The sequence below is a fragment of the Onychostoma macrolepis genome, chromosome 01, assembly GCF_012432095.1.
Source record: "Onychostoma macrolepis isolate SWU-2019 chromosome 01, ASM1243209v1, whole genome shotgun sequence".
In the NCBI taxonomy this organism is placed as follows: Eukaryota; Metazoa; Chordata; class Actinopteri; order Cypriniformes; family Cyprinidae; genus Onychostoma; species Onychostoma macrolepis.
Genome location: NC_081155.1, coordinates 45183160 through 45209742, shown reverse-complemented (window position 1 = coordinate 45209742; position 26583 = coordinate 45183160). Strand labels below are relative to the sequence as shown.

Genomic DNA, 26583 nt, shown 5'->3' with positions numbered 1-26583 from the left:
TTACTAAAGTTCTATCATCATATAATATTAAATTATCATAATATTATATTATAATGCTTGACTGACTGATACTAAGTGTCAGTAGATAAATAGTGTAGATTAATGTACAATGTTTTATAATAATAATTTATTATTTTTAGTGTCCATTTCATTAATTTAACATATTTAATACTGGGGGCATCCAAAGTTATTTGACATTTGAACATTTTTTAAAAAGTAACGCAATAGTTACTTTCCCTGGTAATTAGTTACTTTTATAATGATGGAACTCAGTTACTAACTCAGTTACTATCTGTGACAAGTAACTAGTAACTATAACTAATTACTTTTTTAAAGTAACGTGCCCAACACTGACCACGACACATGTCCAAAAACCACAGTAGAACCATGATACATTTCCAAAGGTCACAGTATTACATAATACATGTATAAAAACCATAGTAGAACCATGATACAGTACATGTCCAAAAGTCCTAGTATTACCATAGTACATGTCCAAAAAACCATAGTAGATATGATACATGTCTAAAAATCATAGTATTACCATAATGCATGTATAAAAACCATAGTAGAACCATGATACATGTCCAAAAGTCATAGTATTACCATAATACATATACAAACCGATGTGTGTACTCACTGCTGTGTATGCACACTTAAATTCAGAGTATGGGACACCATACTTGGCCACACGTCACGTCCTTTCCCTTTTTTCCCCTTTAGTACATGTCTAAAAATCATAGTAGTGCCATGGTACACTTCCAAAAACCATGTTAGAACCATATTACATGCCCTAAAACCATAACAGAACCACATTACACATCAAAAACCATATCAGCACTACAGTACATGTAAAAGTACCATTTTAGAGCCATCTGACACCATCACTGTACCATGGTTTTGTAAGGGTTGGTTTCAACTGTTTTTTTTTTTTAATATTTAGACTTAATATTGCGACTGTGAAAACACTGAATAACAGCTTCCTGTGAAGCAGATACTGCAGAGGAAGGAAGCTGCAGCTGTAAGGCCACCGTTAGGAACTCTCAGCCTGTCTAACTGAAAGGGTCTTTGTGACATCTAATGAGACACACACACACACACACACACACACACACACAGGCCCAATAACTGATGCTGCAAAGGATGTGCCATCAGGAAGTCACCCCCCATCCAATGACTGGCCTGTCAATCATTTAACAGAAAAAGAGAAGCGCGCATGTGAACCCTGTCGTTTCAGATTCAGAATGTCACTGGTTGCTGGAACTTTGACCACTGAAATGAGTTTTGTGGTCTTTTTTATTTGGGTCATGCCTTGATTGAGATCAACTAGTCTTACAGTTAGACTTAGGAAGATTGTCATCAAGCTAGATACAGAAATGATTGCTCTTTCGGAAGATTTTAGTAAGAGTCTAAAAATCGAACTAATTCAAAATAGACCACATGACCAGATGTTTGCGTGTGAATGTTTTTAAATTCCATTTCAGTTCCTGAATTTGAATTGAAGTAACATATAGGATGCAGAATTTCTATGTAGAATTAAAAGGAACTAATAGTCAAATAAACGTTTGTAAATGTAATTTTTAACTACATTTTTAACTAACAGGAACCATTCTCACAGCTTTCACTAATGTGTTTAAAAGTCATAAATGTTGGGAAAAAACGTTTTTAAAGTAATGTTTATGGAATGTTCTCATAACTTCATTCATATTTAATATATGTTCTCATAATGTTGAGACAAAAACTTAGATCAGCTTTCTCAAAATGACTTTATGATGTTTTTTGTACTTGATAAATATTCTAAGAAAAAACGTTTTTGTAAGATTTAAATAACATTATAATCAGTAAGAAAATGGAAATTTTAACGTTCTTAGGATATTAAAAACAACCATTCAAATAACATTATATTTTGGATAAAAATAAAATTTGTAGAATATTTAAGAAACGTTTTTATAATGTTTTTATAACCTTTAAATAACATTATAATCACAACAAAGAAACTGGACATTTTAACATTCATAGAATATGAACTAAACGTTCAAATAACATTACATTTTGGGTGAAAAAGTGAGTAGAACATTTTAAGAAGTGCTTTTTTCTAACCTTTGTCATGAATTTTCAATGTTAACTTGACAAAACCTTGTTTGGAAGTTTTGAAAAGCTTTCAAGGTTGTTTTCTATGTAGAATGTTTCAAATCTGCCAGTTAAATGTTTTAATTTTATTCGTTGCTAATTTCTTTTTTTTTAATCTTCTAGTTAGTATGCAAATAAAAATGTTCTAAGAACATTTTAACATTATGAAAAATTTTTCAAAATGTCAATTTTTTAAATGTTTGTTCCTGATTATTTGAACATTAAAGACAACATCAAAATTTCAGTTAAGTCCTACAAACAACATATATCTATCTATGCGGCTGATATATTAGTGTTTATTTCGGATCTACAAGCTTAATTTCCCCAGATACTGAAGGTATTTGGAAAGTTCAGTATGCTTTCCGGGTTCAAAATTAATTGGGATAAATCATCTTTGGGGTAATCATCATTACATTACCATGTAATGTTCCCATACAAACTTCCATTAGTTACTTTGTTACATTGTTATTCAATCATCCCTGCAGGCTATTCCAGATGCCAACTATCTGCAAACTCTAACTAGGGTGGAGCAAGATCTCCAAAGATGGACCTCGATGCCCTTATCACTACATGCCAGAATAGCAAGTGTTAAAATGAATGTTTTGCCGCAAATTAATTTTCTTAGTTCTATGATTCCATTACCTGCTCCTAAAAAGTTTTGGCACAAACTTAATTTTATGATTTGTAAATTCATCTGGAATGGTAAGTAACCTAGATTGAAATTTGAAACTCTGCAGCGTACAAAAGATAATGGGCGATTAGCTCTTCTGAACTTTGAATTATATTATAGGGCCTTTCAAATAAAATGCATCAAGGTTTGGCTCAACCCGTTCTCTATAGGGTTCCATGGAGAGAGATCGAAATGAGCTTAGATAAATATAGGTTAAAAGATATACTGTTCTTTGGGCTAAACAACAAACAATGTATGCAAGCTTTTGGTTCAAGTATTGCCAAAACAATAGTCAATTTTAAACTGATGGAAAAATGCATTCAACATTCACATAATCGGCACACCCATACACCTATTTGGTATAATAATGCTATTCGTTCTGGTGGTGCACCATTTTTCTCAAGAGACTGGATGCAGAAAGCATTTATACACTGAAAGATATTTCTGGTTCTAATTGCCTGTTAAGTTTTCAAGAACTGTGTGAGCAGTATGGAATTGAACCCTCTTCTCTGTTTTTATATTTGCGCTTAAGGTCAGCCATGAAGGCCTACGGGGTTCCCTGGGGGAAAGTCTTCCCATGCATCCAATCATTGCTTGGTTTGATCTGGATGGCCTTAGAGGTTACAGCAAACGCTTAGCAATACAGTGCACTTGGGAAAGAGACTGTCAACAGAAGGAGGGTGTCACAGACTGGGGAAGAGTATGACAGAACATTTTTACTTCACCTAAAAATCCCATTCACCAACTGTTTCATAATAATTAAAAAAAAAAAAAAGGTCAATTCCGACTTTGCTCTGACAATCTGGCGATTCTGAATCAGCGACTGTAAGTATGTTTTGTTATTAGTTTAAGTATTTGCTATTGACTGTTCAAATGTGGAGTTTTGCGCAGTGTAGAGTAACGCGTTGTGTGTGTGTGTGTGTGAGAGAGAGCGACAGAGAGAGAGAGAGACAGGGTTACATCACAGTGGAGTCAGCTTTCTTAACCGTGGCTTGTGTGCAAATACATACGAGCATCATCCCGTGACTCTGTTCCCCTCTCGGGCTTGAACTGATGGTAAAACTAACGATATTATTAACTGTCTTTATATTTACTTTGAAAGCTGAAGCTCGCGATTATGGTAAGGGGCATTACATTTCCGACGCACTTGTGGTGTTCGGCTGGCCAGTCAGAACAGACTGCACTTGTCGGAAGGAGGGGCTTTGTAGAAAACGATGCATTTGAGAGACACAAATGTCTACATTAAAGATCTGTGCCCGTATTCATGAAAAATCTTAGTGTTAAGAGTTGCTCCTAGTAACAAAATTGTAAGAAAATTCTTAGAAATGTGGGTGTTTCCTCTTAGAATTAAAGAAAAGATCATAGTAAAGAAAAAGGTCATTCAGAAAGCATCTTAACCCTTAAAAGAGGTCTTAAGGTCCAAAATTGTTAGGAGTATGAACGAGGACTTTTAAGAGGCTTAAGAGTTTCTTTAGCTGTGGAGAAAATGGACGAAACATGAAGAGGGAGAAGAAATGTGTTGCACACAATGCATGACAGTGAGTTAATAAGACGCTACACATTAGATCGTTCAGGGACCGATCTTATTAGAGACATCCTAAGAGCTCCGACACCACGGATAGCACCAGAAATGGAAGTAATCACTAAATTAACTACATTAACATATTTGGCAACTTGAAAAATGCAACTATGCAGCAGCGATGATTTGGGTCTGTCACAACCTTCTATAAGCAAAGTGATCACACAAACATTTATAGCACTTTCAGAATGTGTGTGTCTGTGTGTGTGAGAGAGTACGGTAAAACAGGAAAAATTACGCATGTAATTTCAAAGTGAAGGCTTATAATAGACCCTACAAGCGCTCTTTTATTTCCTTCTTGGCCAACCAACCAATCACAGTCTTCAAAAGACTGTGTCATAGCTAGCAACGGGGTCAGCCCCGCCTCCTCAGTAAGGTAAAAGTTTTTGTCTTTTCCTCACTCAGAGTTGATCTCAGATTGGATCACTTTTTAGCCAAGACTACTAGTTAGACATTTTTAAGCTAAATTAGGAGCTCTCTGAGAGGATTCTTAGAATCTTTAAGAATATGGGCCCTGGACTATAGCTGTATAAGTATATTGCACAAAACAACGGGACTCAAGACTCCTTAACGCTGTATATATTTATCATTCTTCGCATTCTTGATTGCTGGAATTTATGTTTTATGATTCCTGTGGCTTTGGTTTTCTGTTAACTTTTCTATCCATGAGGTACCCCCCACCCCCGCATTGCACATTTCACACTACAGGTGACGTGACACAGATGACGCTCAGATACGACCCCCTTTAAAATTTTTTTTACAGATCTACACGATTCACATGAATTACCTATTTCAAGGTGAAAACGGCGAATTTCGCCGAAAGGTGACAAGTTTGCACCCCTGAGCTGGGTCTGTAGGCAGTAGACGATGAGCCCATGACTAGTGTAGTTCTGTTTTTACGGCATGCATGTTTCTACATGACTGTCTTTGCCTGAATGAGATCTTTGGTTAGGCTACTTTGCATGTGGGTACGGAAGTGCGGCTAGCCAGGTAGCCACAGTCACCGCTGCGTTACCACAGACATGCTTCTGTTATTGATTCCACACACATACAAACGCTCAACAGAGAAACTTCAGAAACAAACAAGCCCACGACATTTCTAATGAAATGAACAGTTGCTACTAAAAGTGGTGAAACTGAGTCACTACAAACTTAACCACAGTTTTTCAGCAGCATGAGAGTCACTCAGGTGTTTACTAACTGTTTTTCACATCACACATTTGCATGCAGCTGAACATGCTCCCCTAAAATGTTCTTCATCTTCTATGAATATTTTCATAATAAGTTCATTTTAAATAACTGGTTCATAAATAAATAAATCGTATTTTTGAGCCTGTTAATTTTTCAATTAAAATTACAAGGTTCAAAATAAATACATTTTATTTTTAACCTGTTGATTTATTTGATCTCTCTAAATGAAAATGATTAACAGTTCAATTAAAATGAATACAATTATTTTTAACCTATTGAGTTCAATTAAATTAACAGGTTCAATAAAAAAAAAAAAAAAAAAAAAAAAGATTAAAGATTAAATGCATTTTATTTTTAACCTGTTTATTGTATTGGTCTGTCTACAAGAAAATAGTCAGTTTAAATAATTAATAAGTTCAACAAGTAAGTAAGTACATAAATAAATATTTTTTTGAATATACCTTATGGAATGAAAATCGTCGGTTTAATTAAATTAGCAAATAAAAAATTGTTAATAATTTGTTGTTAATGTTAATCTTATTGAACCATCTGAATAAAAATATTCAATACATAAATAAATAAATAAATAACAAGGATTCTTTATATTAGCAGCTTATGGTGTTGTTAAGTGTAGCTTGACTGTAGTTCAACTATTTTCAATTACAAGCAGCTTGTAGCTTCACAAGGTTGAAAGCAGCTTCACAAACTCTGGATATTAAAGCCACACGATGAGGATATTTGCAGTTCAGAGTTGCACTAGGCTTTTGCACATATCCTGTGCACACCAAACAGACGGAGAGAAAGGGACGCGCACCTTGCAAAAGCTGCTTCTTCCTGTCAGAGCCCTGAATGGAGCCTTATTCCGCTTTCTCAAACCAAACGCAGGGCTTTAGGTGCTAAAACAGAGACTGGGGCTCTCAGCGATACGGTTATTTTCAACAGCACGTCTCCCTCGTAGCAAGAAGCTGTCGACTGACAGGAAAAGTGGGTGAGGGGAGGCCAATAGTGAAGGAGAACTGAAGAACGCAGAGTTCTCGACCTCTTATCTGTACTCACAAAACCTCTCTGTGGTTTCTGAACATACGCAGCGAGGCCGAGGACGCTGCTTTCTTTTCCCTTCACATGTGTGTTATGAAACATCGGGCCCTCTCGTATTATTTGACACGTGTTTGGGCTCCAAAAGTGATTCTGATCATGAAATCTTCATTATGACAAACAGGACGGCTGCGATTCGATATGAGGCTCCAGCAGATCGATGGCTGACCAATCAGCGGTTGATTTAATATGATGTGGTCAGCGAATCAATGTCTGCCCTCAAAATAATTATTGAAATGAAACTGGTGTGTGTTCGCAGCAAAACAAACCTCCCTGGAGAAATACACATCTTGACTTTTTTTTTCAATTAATGTTAAAAATTGCAAGATATTACACCAAGCATCATCCTATGCAGCGGTGAAACGAACATTTCTCTCGCTTCACAGAGACACTACAGGCAAACTGACCCATCAAATCTCAATTTACAGTCTAATTATGACAAAAAACATAAACTAAATCTATATACACAGCCATTTAGATAAAATACCTAAAACTTGAACTGAAATTAAATTTAAAACAGAATATAAAAATTCAATCCAATTCAAAATATTAAGAAAAAGTAAATTAACGATATATACACAGACAGATAGATCAACAAAATGAAAATCAATGAAATCTGGAAATATTTATACAATAATAAAATGAAATAATGAAATAATATTGTCTTTTAAAATTCTGGCAGTTTAATGCCTACAAAAACGGCTCGTAGGGACTACAATAATGTGTTTTTTTAAAAACGAAGCATGAACACATGTTTGACTGCACCCCTTTAACACGAATTAAACTGGAAATATTTTTATGTTTGAATAATTCACAATTTTTCAACAGCATTTCCCACAGACTTTCAGGAAATAAAGTCCACCAGTGGCTTGGTTGTGTTCACTTCATGCACCCATCTCAAACAGGACAGTCGGCTCAGACCCTGCACTGGTTTTAAGCATCTTTATCTCCTTTCCTGGAGCTGTGCATTGACGACGCCACTCAATACATTCCCATCGTGGTTCTGTCCGACACTGGGCTCAATAGCGGCCGGCCGGCCTGCCTGTCTAGCAGACACTGGGCTCAATATTACCAGGGCCAAACTCTCCAGCAGCTGCTCCATGTAAAGAGAGCAGGGTCAGAAAATCCATTTCAGCACAGCGACACACCGGGGGACGAAACTCAATATAAGCCAATGAGAGACGACTCCTCATGCGAGATACTATGTTATTGAGACATCAGCATTTCATATCGGAACAGGGCTCTTTAATACGTATCAGGTATTATGGAGAGTCAGAATCTCCACCGGAAAAAAAAAATTTAATTAAAAAAATTTAAATTAAAAAGCTAGTTGCCAAGGCACCACTTTTATTTTTGTTTAAGACAGCTGATGTACTTATTAATTAAAACTAACTAAATAAAAATGAATAAATAATATAGAAATATAAAAATAATAAAAAATGAAAAAAACACATAAAAATTACTTAAACTTTAAATGAACTTTAAAGTAAGAACAAAACATTATACTAGTATCAATAATACTAAAAGAAGTGAAAAATACACAGATAAAAATATTTTTGTTGACTATATTCAGTTTTTCAACATTAATGCAAATGACAAATTAGCGCAAAATTAATGATGAAGTGTCTAATTAGCATATAATAATAACTTTTATTGAAATATTTATGTACATTAATACAAATAATTAATACAAAATAATAAAATTATTTTTAATTTAATAAAAATTTAAATATATGGAAATGTCTAATAAATAAATAAATAAATGTAGTAAACATTTTGTTTACTATATTCATAATTTTAAACAACATACTCTAGAGACAGAATTTCATTAAATGTCCAACAGTGACTAAGTTCTGTTAACAATTTCATCCACCTGCCTCAAACAGGAATAAGGCCCATAAAAAGCCTTTGGGAAGGTGCAGGGAAAGGTCTGTGTTTCTCCAATCGGATGCCGTGCCGATGCACTGATCCCTTCTGCCTGTTATTGCAGAGGTACTCTGGTAAAACATGAGTTTACTTTGTGGTGGTTGGTGTGGTAAAGCAGCTAATTTATTGCAGGTGACCACATTCCCACAGCTCTGATATGGCCATCGCTCACATCCACACCTTCTAGTTCCGCTAAACCCTTGAAATTCACCCCAGTGACCAAAGGGCCACACGGGAGCGGGCAGCAGGAATTTATGACCCAATGCAAGTCCCTCTGTGAATCTGCATGGACCAGGCGAAGCGGCTTCCTTCTCAGGTGCCTGTGGATGTAGATAACCAGAATCAGCGGAGGCCAGGCGGGAGGCCGCTGGAACGACTGCAGGTCCACAGGACCGCGACGAGCCCCGAGAACCACCGTAAATCCATCTCTGTCCACACTCAGGACAAAAGCAACCTTGTAAAACTTTCAGCTACTGTTAAGCACCCAAGAGATATATGGAAAGAAACGGTGCTCAGCGTGCCAGACGGCATGGAGAGCGATCTGGAGAAGGAAACAGGCAATAAGGGTGAAAGTGCAGTGAAAGTGGCTTGATTTGAAGATAAAGAAGTGAAGAAACATGCACTTTTATACGTTCAAACAGTTCCTCATCACTCTTCACACAGACGTGCCACAGCCTACTATAGTACTCTACTATCAGTTTTACACATAAGGTGCATCGATATATAACGTCTACTCCAATAAAGTTAAAACATGCATTGTCTACCAAAGCAAGACAAACTTCAATCAAATTGCAATAACTTTATCTGTCTCTAAACTTTTTTTTTTTCTGTTGACGTCACCTGTAAAAAAAAAAAAAAAAAAGTAAATGAAATAAATATTAAAAAAAGAAAGAAAAGAAAAAATAAATCTATTTCAGTATTTCTACTTTAAATTTTTTTTATATTTATTCCAATTTGTTATTTGCCATTTTGTGTAATTTTTAGGTATTTGTAACATTTACTGTCAATTTCTGAGTGAAAAAAAAGAAGTAAATTCTACACCATTTTTTTTTTGTCATAAATAACTAAAAGTACAAAATAAAAGTACCTTCAAGTGATGGTATAACAAATATTATACCTTTTTTTTAAATATTTTTTATTATTAAGTCTTATATTTAATTGCACTTTACACATTCTTTTTTAACGGGCCAAAATAAGACAATACTTAAACAAAATCTTCTAAACTATCTTCATTAGAAGTCTGATTTTTTTTTTTTTTTAAATAGTTAATTTTAATGAACTAGTTAAAATAAGAAAATAAATAAAACAAAATTAAATAAAAATAAACTATAAATAAATAAAGCTTAACTTTTTGTTAGTAGCTTGTAATAATATAAAAATTGTATAAATATTGTGGTAACACTTTACAATAAGGTTCATTAGTTAACTACATTAGTTAACATTAACTAATAATAAATTGCACTTATACAGGGTTTATTAATCTTTGTTAATGTTAATTTCAACATTTACTAATACATTATTAAAATCTTGTTAACATTAGGTAATGCACTGTGAACTAACATGAACTAACAATGAACATCTGTATTTTTATTAACTAACGTTAGCGAAGATTAGTAAATACAGTAACAAATGTATTGCTCATGGTTAGTTCATGTTAGTTAATACATTAACTAATGTTTAACTAATGAACCTTATTGTAAAGTGTTACCAATATTGTTTATTAAACAGGTCATTTGATGCTTTAACTTTAAATCGAGTATCTTGTAGCTTGACAAGTTGCAGTTTCAAAGCAGCTTCCCCAACACTGCTAATGATGACGTCAAGCCAACTTCCCTTATTATTTATATAAAAAAAAAAACACCTTTCTGAGCCATTTTAAAGAAAAAAACTTAAAGAAGGAACTTTCTTTGAGAACTGTGAACATGTGCATGAATAGCAATTCCAATAGAGAGGGTGTGTGCGTATTAGATTTACACACAAACCATCTGATAAACCGATACCACAGAGAGATACGGGGTAAATCCTCACACGCGTCTGTCAGTTTGTGTGCCGATAGTAAAGAAGAGAAATGTGACTGCTTGATGAGAAAGATGAGAAAGGTCAAAAAGCCTGCATATGTGACTGCATGTGCATGCTTCTATACGTATGCTGGCATGCACTTCAGCTTTGCATATGCACAGTTTTTCCTTGATAAAGGTAAATGCAAATGAGCTGTATGCAACAAACATTCTAATTTGATATATAAATGTATATGCAAATGTACATCAGCAAACACGACACGTGCACAAAGACATGCTAACAATGTGACTGTCCAGTTCAGATAATCAGGGAAAATTACTTGTGGGGCAGGGTATGTACCGCACATCAGAAGAAATGTGATTTTTGCTTTACATTGATGTAAAGTTGACTGCCAATGATAGGATATGTTCAAAATAAGTCAAGATGAGAAAGAACTTGTTACTAAGGGGTAAAAGCAGAGTTTAAATGTATAGTTGCCAAGCAACAGCGCAACTTGCTGCATTCCAAACAAGTTCTAAATAAAAAGAGAAAACACATTTCATTGTTAAAACAGAGTGAAAACAGTTCATATGTTTCTTCATCAGAAGAGATTTGGCGAAATGTAGCATTGCATCGCTTGCTCACCAATGGATGCTCTGCAGTGAATGGGTGCCGTCAGAATGAGAGTCCAAACAGCTGATAAAAACATCACAATAATCCACACCACTCCAGTCCATCAACTGAAGTCCATAATCCATAATAACGCTTCCTGCAGTGAAAAAGTGCATCTCCTGTCGTCTCTCATATCAAAATCCACCCACAAATTTGTTTAGAGCTGTTTTGGCTTGTAAACGGTGCTTGATCTGTGCAGATTACTATGCATTACTATGCATTATGGACTCGAATTTTGGTTAAAAACGTTTTAATGATGGATTTGTTTCAGCTTTTGTCTTCTCCAGATGTTAACTGATGGACTGGAGTGCTGTGGATTATTGTGATGTTTTTATCAGCTGTTTGGACTCTCATTCTGACGGCACCCATTCACTGCAGAGCATCCATTGCTGAGACACTGATGCAGTGCAACATTTCTCCAAGAAACAAACTCATCTACGTCTGCCAATTTAAATTTTTGGGTGAACTATTCCTTTAAAACTACTGGCATCACATTTTAAAACAACTTACACGTTGAGCTGCACAAACAGACACCTTCAGTTCAGCAAGCCTGCATCATTAATAGAATAAAGGTTGTTTATTTAGTTTCATGTGGTCTTCACCTCGTCTTCGAGATGTTACATCGAGGCTGTTCACATGTGCTCAAGAACAAACATGCGTCGGGTGCGACTGATAAACTTCCTGTGTTAACTGAAAGCTCTCGCATGCATGTAGATGTATGTGTGCATGAGAAAGAGACAGTCAGGAAACTGAAATGAGACTTTCTCAGGAAGCAACTGAGAAAAAAAGCAAACAGACCTCATAACCTCATTAACATCACCTTTAGAAACGATCCCACGGCATGATCCACAATAACAATGAGCATTTAAAATGCACATTTAAACAGTTAGAAGTGACTTGTAAAGAGCCAATTACCTCAGCAGAATGTATGTGTGATGATCCACTCAGAGCTGCTAAATGAGTCAGTTTAACCATTACAGGGTGATTTCCATTCACCTTTCACTCACAGTCATTTCAGCATGAGAAAGAAACTAAAGCATCATCTTTGGGCCTCAGCTGTGAACTCACACACCCGCAGGCATCAAAAACGGCACTTGAGAAACTACACAGGCTTTAATGAGGAGGGAAAGTCCAGAGCTGTAAGGACGTGTCACTGCTGCATTAAAATGAAGCCGTATCTGTGTCATAAAAATAATAATAATAAAAATAATTTTAAAAAACAGAACCGAGATTTAGGTCAAGAGTTATCATAGAATGAAGAAGCTCTAAATTTGTTAACACAAATGATTTTTATTACACATCATTTCTTTAATGTAAAATAAAAATAATGCCTTGAGTTATTTATTACAGGAGCATGTAGAACGTCCAGAAAGTCAGTTTCTCATAGAATGAAGAAGCTCTAAATTTGTTAATACTAATTATTTTATTATTTTAGTTTAGGTTTCATCATTTAATTTGACCTCTTGAAATATTAAAGTGATAATCTGAAAATTTAGCAACAGCACAGCTGTTAGTTTCACACTGCACGACTTGCCATACAAAAAAAAAGAAAAGAAAAAAAAACTCAAAGACGACTCAAAGTTTGGCACAATGCAAGAACCAAAAAAGTTTTCAAACTCATAATGCATTCAACAAAACTCTCATGCGGTTTCCCTTCTCTAGCCTTTTTAATAAGTAAACATCCAAAAAGACATTCAATACGACCTCTTAAACTATTAAAGTGATTCTGAAAGTTAGGCAACAGGTTAGTTTCACTGTGCAAGACTCCCATAAAAACCCCAACAAACTAACTCTAAAACATAAGGTGCAGGAACTGAAAAAGATTTCAAACTCACATTGATAAAAACCCACGCAGTTTCCTTTCTCTAGCTTTTTCAATAAGGACCCATTCAATGCAACCTATAAAACTATTACAGCCTTATTCTGGAGTTTAGCAGCAGGTTAGTTTCACCGTACGGGACTCGCATAAAAAAAAAACAACTAACTCTAACTCTAAAACTCAGACTCTGCACAATGCAAGAACCAAAAAAAGGTTTCAAACTCACATTGCATACAATAAAACTCTCATGCAGTTTCAATGCTAGCTTTTTCAAAAAGGAAACATCCAAAAAGTAATTCAAAACGACCTCTTAAACTATTATGCAGGTTAAGCAACAGGTTCTTTTCACTATGCAGCAAACAAACACTAAAACCCAAAGTTTGGCTCAATGCAAGAACCGAAAAAAGTTTTCAAACTCATGCTGCATGCGATAAACTTTGCGCAGTTTCCTTTCTCTAGCTTTTTTTTCAACAAGGAAACATCCAAAAAGACCATTAAAACCTATTATGCAAGTTAAGTAACAGGTTCATTTCACTGTGCAACAAACTATAAAATCTAAATTTTGGCACAATTCAAGAACTGAAAAATAGCTTCGTCAATAAGGTAATGTCCAAAACGGCATGTTGGAGTCCACCATGCATCGGCTGGTTGAATGAGGTTAACCAGTGAAGTACTCACTAACCCACAGTCCTGTGGTTTTCAGATTCAGCCACAAGATTTCAGTACTCCACCGTCACTGCAAACCAGCACCTCGGTGTCGTCACTTTGCTCAAACAGCACATCGATGTGCGTTGGATGGAGATGAGAGTTGGGTTGCACGAAATCGCAGACAATCGCCTCGGATACTCACCCCTGGAGAAGCACGACTGGTGGGACGGAAAGCTTTCGAAGATGCTGTTGGAGGCCATGGTGAGCGGCGGCGGCGGCGGCGGCTGCTTCTCCCCGTCTTCGTCCGAATCCAGCTCTTCCAACTTGATCTGCTCCCGAATTTTGAAGGGCTCCCGGCTCGGCCCTGCAAAGAGCAAAAAATACGCCCATGACGACATGCCAGAGGCTTCGCCTCAAATGCCCTCCACGTTCCAACCCCTAAATCGGACCCCAAAAACACACCCTGAAACCCATGGTCGCCCTGCGCTGGTCCAGCGAGGCGGTTCTGTCCTTGGATTCTGTGCATGGTTCACAGACACGGCAGACTGCGATCGGCGGTCAGCCTGTGGTTGACTGATGCTTACCCTTGTGCAAAAGAGCCGGAGTGCAAACGCGGCGCTGTGGTTTTTTTTGGCGATTTGGCTGATTCACACGCTGACATCAACACGTATTCTCCCTCCCCCTCTTGCTCTCAAGTCCCTCTTGTCTATCTTTATCTCGCTGTTTTCTAGTGCCTAGAGAGCCGTGACCGGTCGCAGACTTGGTTTGTGGTTGTGGCGGCCCACAGAAAGCTTCTCCCTTAGTCAGACAACAAGTTTAACCGTTCCCCACAATTGGGGAAAAAAAAGCATCCAAGCACCATTGGGCCGTTTAAGTCACATGTTCTAGCGAATTTAATTCTTGGTCTTTTTTCTGCACAGGTTATCTGGCGTTCTGGCTGCTCTATCAAACCTCCACCTGTCCACATTTGCTTGAAAAGGAGGAAATAGATGTGGTCTGTTTCAATTGTTAAGAGCGTGCGAGTGGAACAGAGGGGGGGTTGAGAGTGAGTAGGTGAGAACGCAGCAGCGTTTAACAGTCGATGTGTGTGTGTGTGTGTCAGAGTTTGTGTACGAGAGCGAGGCGAGTCACGCTGCATAAGTTAAAGCATGCAAATCCATCTCAACAGAGGATACAATTACTCCTGTGTCTCAAACGCCATAGAGGCTCTGCAGATCGTCAAAATTTACATGGTGCCTTTCGTTTCTGTCTCATCCGCTGATTCCGCAAGACAAATAGAAAATAAAATACAGTATTTACTGACAATAAACATGCACATTCTGATCATGTCTGGTGTAAAAAATTCAGTATCCAATCAGAATTAAGCCATCATAAATGGCACTGCATTAAAAAAAAAAAAAAAAAAATTCTGAAAAAATATCTATATTTTAAGTGTAATTCCAGTGCCAAATAATTATAGGGGTTAAATATTCTTACTTTTTAGAAAAAGTGGAAATCAAGTATCATATTGATGTTTTTCATGTTACATTGTGCATCACAGATCATTTCAACCTGTTGATTCTCCAAGACAAACTGATAACAAAATACAGTGTGCTTACTGACAATAAACTGGCAAGTTGTGACCACTTGGTCTAATTTATTTATTTAATTTTATTTTCAGAATTATGGATAAGAATATCACATACTATATACTATATGAGCTACAGCTTTCCTGTAGCTCAAATAGTAGAGCATGGTGCTAGCAACGTCAAGATCATGGGTTCGATTCCCAAGGAAAGCAAGAGCTGATCAAATGTAGAACTTGAATGCAATGTAAATAGCTTTGGATAAAAGCATCTGCTAAATGCATAAATGTAAATATAAAAAGACATTTATGCCACAATAAATGTCAATGCAACAAAATATTCAGAGAAAACACCTAGCATGTATTTTTTTTTGTAGAGTCCACTTTGTTTGATTTATTTGTTGTCTAATAATATTTTTAAGCATAACTCAAGTGTCCAAATAACTGTAAGGGCTAAATATTTAGTCTTTTAGCATCTGACATGAAAATGAAGTAAAAACAATGGCATATTTGATTTTTGTTTTCATGTCACTTGGTGCCTTACAGATCATTTCAACCTGCTGATTCTTCAAGATAAACAGAAAATAAAATACAGTGTATTTACTGACAACACACTCACACTTGGGTGTAAAAAAAATTCAGGATCCAATCAGAATTATGTTTAAAGAAATCACAATACAAAGTGCAAAGACATCTATATATTTTTAAGTGTAACTCAAATAATTTTAGAAGCTAAATATACTCACTTTTAGCATCTGACCTGCAATTAAATTAAATATATTTGATGCATATTGACAAATACTTCTCATATTTTCTCTTAGTAAAACAAGATGCCTCATCAAGCTATGAATGATTATGATTTAATGATTGCACCTGCTTCGATGTTAGACTTAATTATGTGTTTTTCATTCAGTGGAAACACATAAAAGCCATAAATACATAAAAACATTGCTTTATAAAACAAAATATCAAACCAAATGGCTCCAAAAATATCTACTTTGCAGATGTATTCGGCTTTGTTGATATTCTAATGCAATGACATTTATATATTTTTAAGTGGAACTCAAGTAATTACTTTTACTTTTAGCAACACACATGCAGTTAAAGTGAAAATGAAATGGCATATGTAATGACACATACATTATTTTAAAAGTGAAAACACAATGCATCATCAGGCATTACCTGCTTCAAATCGTAGACTTCTTTACGCGTTTTGCACGTTACCTTTCGTGACATTTTAATCTGTTGATTCTGCATGAGAGACAATACAAGAATGTTTACCAACAATTAATCAAAAATAACACCAAGATATTTTCCTTATACAAACCGTCTGAATGAAATCATCATTATGCGTTTTGCATGCCGGGTGTCGACATAATTGCAGGCCTCATTACCGTCTCACCTGCTCTTAATGAAGGCATTGCATTACACGTCCAAGTGGGTCATGATATAGCACAAGCCTCCTGCCCATCACGCACCTGATTAGGACGTTTCATTTTGTCTAAAGAACTCACATGATGCAAAACGCCCCCTGCATCCCCTCAAGCCCCTATTATTTGCTCGCCACACACCTGCGTCCACCTTCAGCTTAGACGGCCCCAAATTGGCACATGTGCACCTGCACCACGCCTCCAGCACATGCCAAACACACCCACACCTGTGTCCTGGCTCTCCGCTCGACCGTTTGGACGGGAGGTTTGGGAGCGGTGGGAGGAGTGCTTTAGGTGGTGTCGGCGTTTCGCGAGCAGATGCTGTCCCTCCTGACCCGGAGTCAGATTTCAGGACGGCACGCAGACACGCTTCCACAGACATCAGTGCTGTAGAATGCCTGCTTGATAATGCTGAAACCGTCGAGGGATTTCAGTTTGAATTTCGAATTTTGGAAGACAAAAACTAAAGTTTCCAAAAAAAGCTTTGAGTTGCAGTGTCAACGGTTTTTGCAGATGCACTTTGGTGCGATATTTGTTATATAATGCAATGGCAAGAGTGGATTCCGTTTGGGAACATTTTAAGTTCCATGATTCCAGACCTTGAACCAGTGTTAACTTCGTCGACGAAGACGAAAAATATTCGTCAACGAACCTTTTTTCTGTGACTAAGACTAGACGTTGACGAGCTAAAATTAATGTCTGATGATAAAAACTATGACGAAATTTATGCCGCGTCTTCATTAACAAGACGAGACGGGACTAAAATGTTATTTGAGGACTACCGGACATTCAAAATACATCCTATATGCTAAATTAACTGTCTTGTCTTTCAAAATGTGCGTCTCTGTCATTGGATTACAATCAGATGAGGGGCGTATCTAGTCTCATTATGGCAGCCGCAGTGGACGGATAGGCGATCAAAACGCAAACTAACGATCTGAAACAATAGCCTCAGCACCCGAAGGGTTAGGGATAGGGTGACCAGACGTCCCGTTTTTCCCGGGAGTCACAATTCGTTGTCGATTAATTTAAAGTTAGTGACGGCGGGATAGGCGGAGTCGCGCTGATAGAAGCGCTCTCTCTCTCGCGCAAGCTCCACTTCTTCAGTTCTCATACAGCGCGCGATCAGTTCTCAGTTCTCAGCGCTCAAATACACACACAGCAGTCCCGTGTCTATCGTGTAGAGTCAGAGTATCTCACATAAATACAGTCAGTTATGGCTTAAGTGAGCGTAAACAGGTGGATGAAAACTGAATGTGTGTCAGTATTACATGCATGCCTTCCGTCTTAAAGGGACAGCATTCCTAATCATCCGTGTCATAAATGTTAACCAACAAAAGATGTTAAATAAATGTATACTTAAGTAAAGCTACTGTATCTGAAAAATGAGTTTAATTTGTATCTCTACCAAAAAATGAAAATGTATTCCAGTTTTTCCAAATTCAATCCTTGATTCAAATTTCTCATAAGCTTAATTGATTTGGTCTAAAGAGAGAAGAATTGATGCCTATTTTTGTTTGAATACTACATATAAAATAGCTACCAAAATCAATGTTGTTAACTGCACTTTGACTAAAAGTAAAGACTAAAAGTTGACAAAAATACAATGACTTTTCGTCGACTAAAACTAGACTAAAACTATGAAATACTCAAATGACTAAAATGTGACTAAGACTATTAAGCATTTTTTGTCTCAAGACTAAGACTAAGACTAAATCAAAAATGCCTGCCAAAATTAACACTGCCTTGAACCAATACAATGCTCAAGGTCTGAAGAACCTGTCATATGGCATCAAGAACTGGAATTAGTTCTCGCTCAGGGGTCGGGTTTGTGAACATCTTCTTCAGAAAGAAGTTTCATACAGTTTGTTAAAATATCCAATTCTTGAAAAAAATCTTACTTTCTCAATCAGCTAAAAGATATCACCATACTTAGACAGCTGATTGATTACATAAAGAATTGCATTTTTGTATTACAAGTTATTTAAATATGCAATATGCAAATGAGCATTATATATGCACTATTATGCACACACTTCCAGAACAAAATCCGATCATTGGATAAATCAGGTTCAAAATTTTTGTTTTGTTTTGTTGGCGTTAAAGGTTTTTACATTTCTCTTTTCATCACTCCATAAATCAGAAAATACTGTCAACAGACAGAAAGAACACACTTTTACCATGATTTTAAGAATAAAATGTAAAAAAATCAAAACAACCTCCAAATAAAACCTTCATAATATACAGAGCAACAAAACTGCCTTTCAAGACATGCATTTTAATTGAAATCTAAAACAAACAGCAATAAAATAAACACTTAAAAATGTATTTTGGATGTTTTCTTTCCACTAGTCTGAAGTAACACATTATGAAAAGCTAAATAGGCCAAACTGATGGGTGAATAAAAACAATGTGTTGCAGAAAATGAAACATTGATTACATTTAAGAAAAAGTCACAATAATAACCGATCACCATTTACATTAAAGATCACTGGCGTGCACATACCTTGCAGTAGTATTATATATTACGTGTTATGCTGAAAGAATTTTGTTCTTAATTACCTTTTGTGAATCTGGCCCCAGAAGAGGGTTCTTTGTTCAGTCTAAAATGTTTCAAAAAGGACATCAGAAGAACCTTTATTTTGAAGAGTGATGTATAAACCAGCTGTGTATTACTGCTACTGTAAAAAACTCATTTAGAAGTTTAGAAGTGTCATTTGTACCTGAACTCTTAAATCATGGGATGTGCGTCTTGGATTTCCGCCGGCAGAGTTTGACGCAGTGAGTTTTGGGCTGCGTTTTAGAACTCTAAAAGACAAAATAAAAGAAGCAGTTTCTAAACATTCTTAATTTTTCAATTTAGAACCATATCAACCTAAAGAACCTGAAATGGTTCTTCATGGAACCTAAAGTCCAGGGTTCTGCTATTTAAATATAGTGTTAGAAACATTTGTGTCTTGATGTCTAGCAGAACTGTGAGGGGTGAGTAGGAGGGCTGTCTATCTGTTATTTATTTATTGTATTTGATGTCTGGGACGCACAGCTGTCCTACACACAGGTCTCCTGCTGTGTTCCCACGGCAACACATCGTGCCGCATCCTGGAAGCGCATATCCTCATCCCTGAGAAAAACACTCCTCGCTCCACCGGCTGAACTCCTGGATGTCCATCAACGGAGTCCCCAAAACACAGAAAGAGGGAATCTGAAAGAGCAAATGAGTTTTAAATTGTACATAACATACTAAACTTTTCGTGCTTTCATCTATGGTTGCAGTTGTCACTATACTGCACTTTGATAATGGTTGGGGCTCTGAGTTTTAAACTGCTTAAATAGTTATGGTGAATTTAAAGTTTTAAGATTTATTTAAAGGTAAGAGCTGGTTTGTATATAATCAAATTAAGACTGTCACCCACAAAATCAAAAGAAACTAATATTAAAAGTTAAGAAAATTATTGTAATGCAAAATACATAAAAAAATCTTATTAAAAATCAATCGATAAATAAATAAAAGTTCTTCAGAATTTTAGAATTTATGCAACGTGTTATTCTTTGTTGTACTTCTTTAGGTTTATGATGATTTAAGTTATAAAAAATATCATGTGTCCAGACAGAATGACTTAGAATAATGAGAACTGAATGAAATTCATTACAGAGAATAATGAGAATTGCAAAATATGTATTGTCAAATATAACTGAAAAAATAAATAAATCAATAAAAATAAATAATAGTAATTATTACCATAATTATGTTGAAGTTTAAATAACTTCAATAATAAATAAAACAAAGAGTATATACTTAATTTAATGTGTTACTTGTCATTTCTTTGCAATTAATTATGAAATTTACTAACAATTTCTGAGTGAAAAAAGTTTAAAACAGTTTTTACTAGTCAAACCACTTCTTGGGCACATTACAGTAAAGAGAAAATTATGCATTTATTACAGTAGTTTGTTATAATTTCTCAACAAAAACATTTTCCCCACAGATTTTTCTCACAACTACTTTTTTGCCTGTGGTTGAAGTGAAGAGATAAAAACAGGGACTTTCCTGGCATATTTCGTTCTGTGGATAAAGACTCTAGTCATGATGAATATAATTATTAAACCCTGAGTCACTGCATGCCAGGAGTTCAGCAGCTAGAGGGGTGGCGTTTGCATGTGTGAAAGCCTATATAGACGGCGGAGAAAGAAGCAGGACATTTCAGAAAATGCGTCCGTTTGCTTTCCAGTTAATCTCAATGCCATCTAGGAGAAACAACTGAGATATTAAAGAGATTTCTCTGTGCTGCGGGGGAGGGAATGAGGCAGTGAGGGAAGCGGAGAGCTATGCATGTATGGAGAGATCCTCCAAACACCTGCTGACATTCCCACTGCTGGAGGAGGATGAGTCAGGACTCAAGCAGCATCCCAGACAGACAGAACAGCAAACTGTGAGAATTCCCCTCCCAGACGACCTCTGTTCCTGTCAGTCCAACACCCTCTGCTCTTTCGCATGACGGCGACTAACAATCTGCCACTTGTACAGAACTGACAATAAACCACTGCTGGATAGAAAAATCACTATCCTGGCTGATAATTCACCAGAATTAGAAAACAATTACACTGCAAAAAAAAAAAAAAAGATTTATCATTTCAGAGAAAATATCATCTCGGTCATCATTTTAACTGTATTACTCATCATAAGTATGTTTAACACTTAATCTCAGAGGTTTGATTTAATCACTAACTGCAAATATGAGTAAGATATTTTTACTGGAAACAAGTAATACATTTGCGCTAAAAAGTTTGGGTTTGGTAAGCTTTTTTTTTGAAAGAAGTCTCACCAAGGATGCATTTATTTGATACAGAAAAATTGTGAAATATTTTTACAATTTCAAATAGCTGTTTACTATGTGAATATCTGTTAAAATGCAATTTATTTCTGTGATCAAAGCTGAATTTTCAGCATCATTGCTCCAGTCTTCAGTGTCACATGATCCTTCAGAAATCATTCTAATATGCTAAATGCTGCTAAAGAAAGATTTATGATTCTTATCAATGTTGAAAACAGTTGAAAATCTCTGATAAACAAAAGTATTTATTTCTTTAAAAACAGTCTTGAAGGTAATGCATGTGTGTTAAAAATAGTCAAGAAATCTCATGCAATCAGTAAACACAAACAGATATTCCTGAAACACAGCTGGTTAGAGAAAAAAAAAAAGAAAGAAGAAGGAAAAAAAACAAACAAAAAAAACAACTATGGCATTTACCCTTGACTAAGAATGTTCATTTTAACCGTTTAACCGCTAACTACACTATAAGAATTTTGACCAATTTTTTTCAGTAATTTATCAAGATATTTTAAAAGGTTTAATGCATGGTTAAAATAAGCTATGCGTATAAAAAAAAAAAAGAGAGAGAAAAAAAAAAACGCCTATAAGTCGCATTTTATTATTTCATTCAGATATAGGCTGACGCGAATTACAAATATTATAATAAACGCTGTAAACATAGCTATGCTATTTTAGTTCCCCTCACACCACAACAAATCCTTTCAATTAACAGTATAAAAGAACAAGAATTAAAAATGTAAGAAGCTATAGCGACATGCCAAAACGAATTAAGGCTAAAACGAAACTGAAACCAATGTTGGGTCTCTCGTTCGACACAAAATCAAATGTTTCCGTATTCACGATGTATTTGAATCCCAAAATATTATTTACCTTTTAGCCTAGGCCTACTTCACTCGCGTTCCAATATCCACGTAAAACAAAATGTTTTGCATAACTTCACGGCGGTACGGTGATAACGCTTAACGGCACAGATTTTACTACATATTTAAACTGAGCAGTGTTTTTTATTTTTCCCCATATGTTTGACTGATTGTTTTTTTATAATGATAATGAACAGGCTGCATTGTCAAGGTAGAATGCTAAACTGTGTGCGGCGCTGGAGATATCACTTGATTTTTTTTTTTTCTAACAGTGGAAGCAACTACTCATTTTAGTCATGAAGATAATCGGAATTGTAAAAGGTTAGGGTTGTTTGCTGCTTTTCGCGCATGTAAAATTAATCCCCGGAAAACAAATGTTAGTATTTTTAACGGGTCACATACACTTATTCTTTCTAATTTAATTTTAGTTCTAATTTAAAATAATCTTGTCGGTTAACGGTTAATAATCGGTTAATTAGCGCCGGTTGTCGGTTAGGAAAAATAACCGAAATGAACATCCCTACCCTTGACCTTAATATAGAGTGATAAAAATCGGTTTATTTTAGGATTTTATCTTCACTGCTGCTGAACAAGCTAGAAAAAGCAAACTGAGGCATTGGAATTGTTACACACACACACAGTTAGACGTAATGAGGAAAACATCCCAGCGCTGCGTTGGCAGACAGTACCTGACTGTGATGCGGTTTAACAGAGCATGACAGGAATCTTCAGTTAATAAAACATGAAGCGTTAAAATATATTTGAACTCTTAAGTCACACTTAAAAGTGTTTTAATGTAATTTTTTTTCGCAGTATCTTTGAATCAACTGGTGTTTTAGTGATTTTTAGTGGATGTATAAAGTTCACACACGTGTCCTTGCAGAGGGACCACAGGTGGAGAAAATCATTATAACATGATCCATTAACCACAAACAAACATGTTACTGACTATCTTCATCCTCAACAGCTATTGTTTTAGCATTTAAACCCAGCAAACTTTTTTGTGAATTGTTTTGATAGTAAAGTGTGTTTGTGAATCTTTCTGTACAATAAATGACTCGATTTGATCATTTATATCTAATAAAATGACATTCAGAGATAAATGACTAAGTGTTCTTTTTTGTTTTGTGAGATAAAAAGTTGCAATTAGCCTCCAATTAAGATTCAATTTTTCATTGAAAAAAATAAATAAAAAATGGTTACAAACTCAGAAATCAGAGAAAAAAAGTCAGAAATGTGAGAAACTCATGCTACTGCAAGAAAAAAAAAGTGAAATAAATTTTTTTTATATTTCGTGACAGAAGAACTTCTGAGAAAAAAAGTCAGAATTGCAAGATATATAAACAGAACTGTGAGATAATGAACACAACTGATTTGTGAAAAAATTAATTGTGAGGTGTAAACATGAAATTGCAAGAAAAAACCGTCTGAATTATGCGATCACAATGAACTTTTTTATTCCATGGCAGAAATGGCTTCCATACTTTCGGGACGCTGTAACTCTGTAGAGCAGCAGGAGGTCGATTCTGTGACCGATTACCTAGAATAGCTTAACAAGATGAGCAACAAGTGAGTGACTGTGTGTGTGTGTGTGTGTGCAAACATGACAATGAAAGAATGAAAGATTAAAGACAGAGAGAAACAGCGCATATCTTTCTGTATGTAAGTACTACGGTAATGTTCATAACTGTCATTGTTTGGCATTCGGCCCAGCAGCCAGTGAAACATGACACTAGATGAAGCAACACGAGGAGAAATCAGAAAACCAGTGCTTTGTGTTCGTAACAAAGACAACGGCAGCGCTTTGATCCCCAAACATCCATGAGTCACTGAGACCCCCGGGACACGACAGCATTTCTGACCACTGACCCATCAACATATAATCATCAAACACACGCACACACACAGTGCGCTTCATTCCTGAAAGGAAGAATGATATGATTACATGTGAGGCGTTTAACCCAGACAGGCTGGTGAAATCAGGTACTCCTTGCTACAAAAACACAATACATCAAAACACTCCTAATGAATGAAGTGTTCTTTTGTTTCAGACAGAGCATGTGGGTGAATCATTAAACCTGTCGAGAACATGCCCAGGCATATTTCAAGCTAAATTAATAACTTTTTTTTTTAAATTGAAAGATATTTTTTAAATATTTAGTTAGTTTTCATTATTAATTTTATTCAGTTTTAGTCTTAGTATTTTGAAAACTTAAATTAATCTTTAAAAGAAACTGAACTTAATTTCTGTTTTTTTTTTTTTTTTGCACTTTACATAAACTTACATATTTACAGTGATTTAAAGCAGCTGCAAAGCAAGTCATTTGAACCATACATGCATGCACAGAAATTATAAACTGGCATGAAAAAATGCCATAATGAAAACAAATTATTATGGAAGACAATCACTCATTACTGTAAAGCAAAAACAAACTGGACGGAAAATATGATAATTGCTTATTTAAAAACCAGTGGTGTATAAAGTACCTGAAAGCCATACTTAAGTAAAAGTACAGATACCTTACCAGAAGTTGAAGTCACCGTTTAGAATATTACTTGAGTAAAAGTCTTAAAGTATGTGATATAAATCGTACTTAAGTAAGAAAAGTATTTTTTAAAAATTAAACGTACTTAAGTATTGAAAGTAAAAGTACTAGTAAATGCAAAAAGGAAAAGGAGCACATAAATACATTAAAAAAAAAAAAATGTTTATACACAGTTTGAGTTGCAAGATTGTGTTCAGTTTTAACTCTTTCTTCCATTTTGTATCTTTGGGTAAGAATAAGAAGCACTTCATCCGGTACTTAGTGTCTTTCATTCCAACATAAGAACATTTCTGGAATCTGCATCTGAAATAGCATTTAGACGTATTTACACAGTTTAATGCATCTCAGAGGGGACATGGATGCATTTAAGCTGCAGTTACAAATGCATAAATAATGCTTTGTTTTAAACGTAAAACGTTGAATACTGATATTTGAAATTATTTAAAATATGAAAAAGAGTAGAAATTAAAACTGCCAGTAGGTGGCACCAAGTGACTGTTAATGAGTGAGTCATTGAGATTCAACCGATTCATTCAGGAACAAAGCATTTGACCGTTAATGAGTGAATCACTGAATCATTCATTCAACCAATTTGTTCAAAAAGCTGATTCATTCAATAAGTAAACACCGTCCTTAGTTCAGAGAAGCAAAACAGTGCTATTTTTGTTGGCAAAATTGAGCAATATTGTGTCTAAAATGTAAGTCTACTAACTTTATTAAACTAGTATAAAATGATTATTACATTTGTTATCATGCTGATATCTGGATTAAAAACGGCACTCTATGTGTGATATAGATTAACTATATTAAATTATATAAACATAAAAACATACATACAGAAGCATTTTTGCCATCTACAATTTAGAATGACTGTTAATAGACTAGTAAATCACGTGTGTGCACTCTCTGTGTGTGATTTGGTGATATACTCAATGTCAGATCGCACATCATTACAACAACACTTACCATATTGTCGCAGACGATATACTGTAGCCTACTGCACAGCACACTCCAGCCTCGACTTGAGTGGAAGATAACGCGAAATCATCCGCGGTTGTGCGAGTACTTGTTTGCACATGAGCACAGGTGTTTTTTAGGAGTCTAACTTACAAACGCCAGACCACTGATGCGTCAAACCAGCTTCTTCCGACTTTGGCTGCATCCGAAATCTTAGGCAGCTGCCTCGCTGCCTTATGAGGCAATGACTTTGCAGGCAGCATTTTTTCAGTTTTCGGATGCAGCCTTTATTTTGTAGTAAGTAACGAAAATGCTTCGGGGAAATGTATCGGAGTAAAAGTATACATTTTAATTAGGAAATGTAAATGAGTAAAAGTAAAAGTTGACAGAAGTATAAAGACTCAAGTAAAGTACAGATACCTATTTAAACTGTGCTGTGCTGACTGATTTGACTTCATTTACTTGTTACTCACTCTGAATGATTCATTCGAATCATTGAATGTTACTCTAAAGAAAAATGTTTGGCTTCATCATGTTTCATCAAAATGAAACTTCCTCCACGTCTGAAGCAACTTTTAGTGACATCAGCAATTACACTTACATATTAAGTCCAATTGTCTCTATATTTTCTTTTCAAATATTCAGTTTCTGTCCACAGCACGTCAC

At 35.6% G+C, this 26583-nt stretch overlaps 1 protein-coding gene across 11 annotated transcripts in view; it reads right to left on the bottom strand.

Moving 5' to 3' along the window:
- runx1 (RUNX family transcription factor 1) overlaps window positions 1-26583 on the bottom strand; it is a 121655-nt gene that overhangs the window by 43914 nt on the left and 51158 nt on the right. For 4 of the 11 annotated variants that reach the window (XM_058761080.1, XM_058761425.1, XM_058761281.1 and 1 more), the window contains 5 exons: window positions 19764-19924; window positions 19446-19530; window positions 19285-19325; window positions 16475-16543; window positions 13931-14092 (listed from right to left, as the gene is read on the bottom strand). In XM_058761080.1, the coding sequence (XP_058617063.1) occupies window positions 13931-13988 (58 nt within the window). In that variant the 5' untranslated portion in view covers window positions 13989-14092; window positions 16475-16543; window positions 19285-19325; window positions 19446-19530; window positions 19764-19924. The other 7 variants (XM_058761153.1, XM_058761351.1, XM_058761213.1 and 4 more) reach the window with 7 other exon arrangements.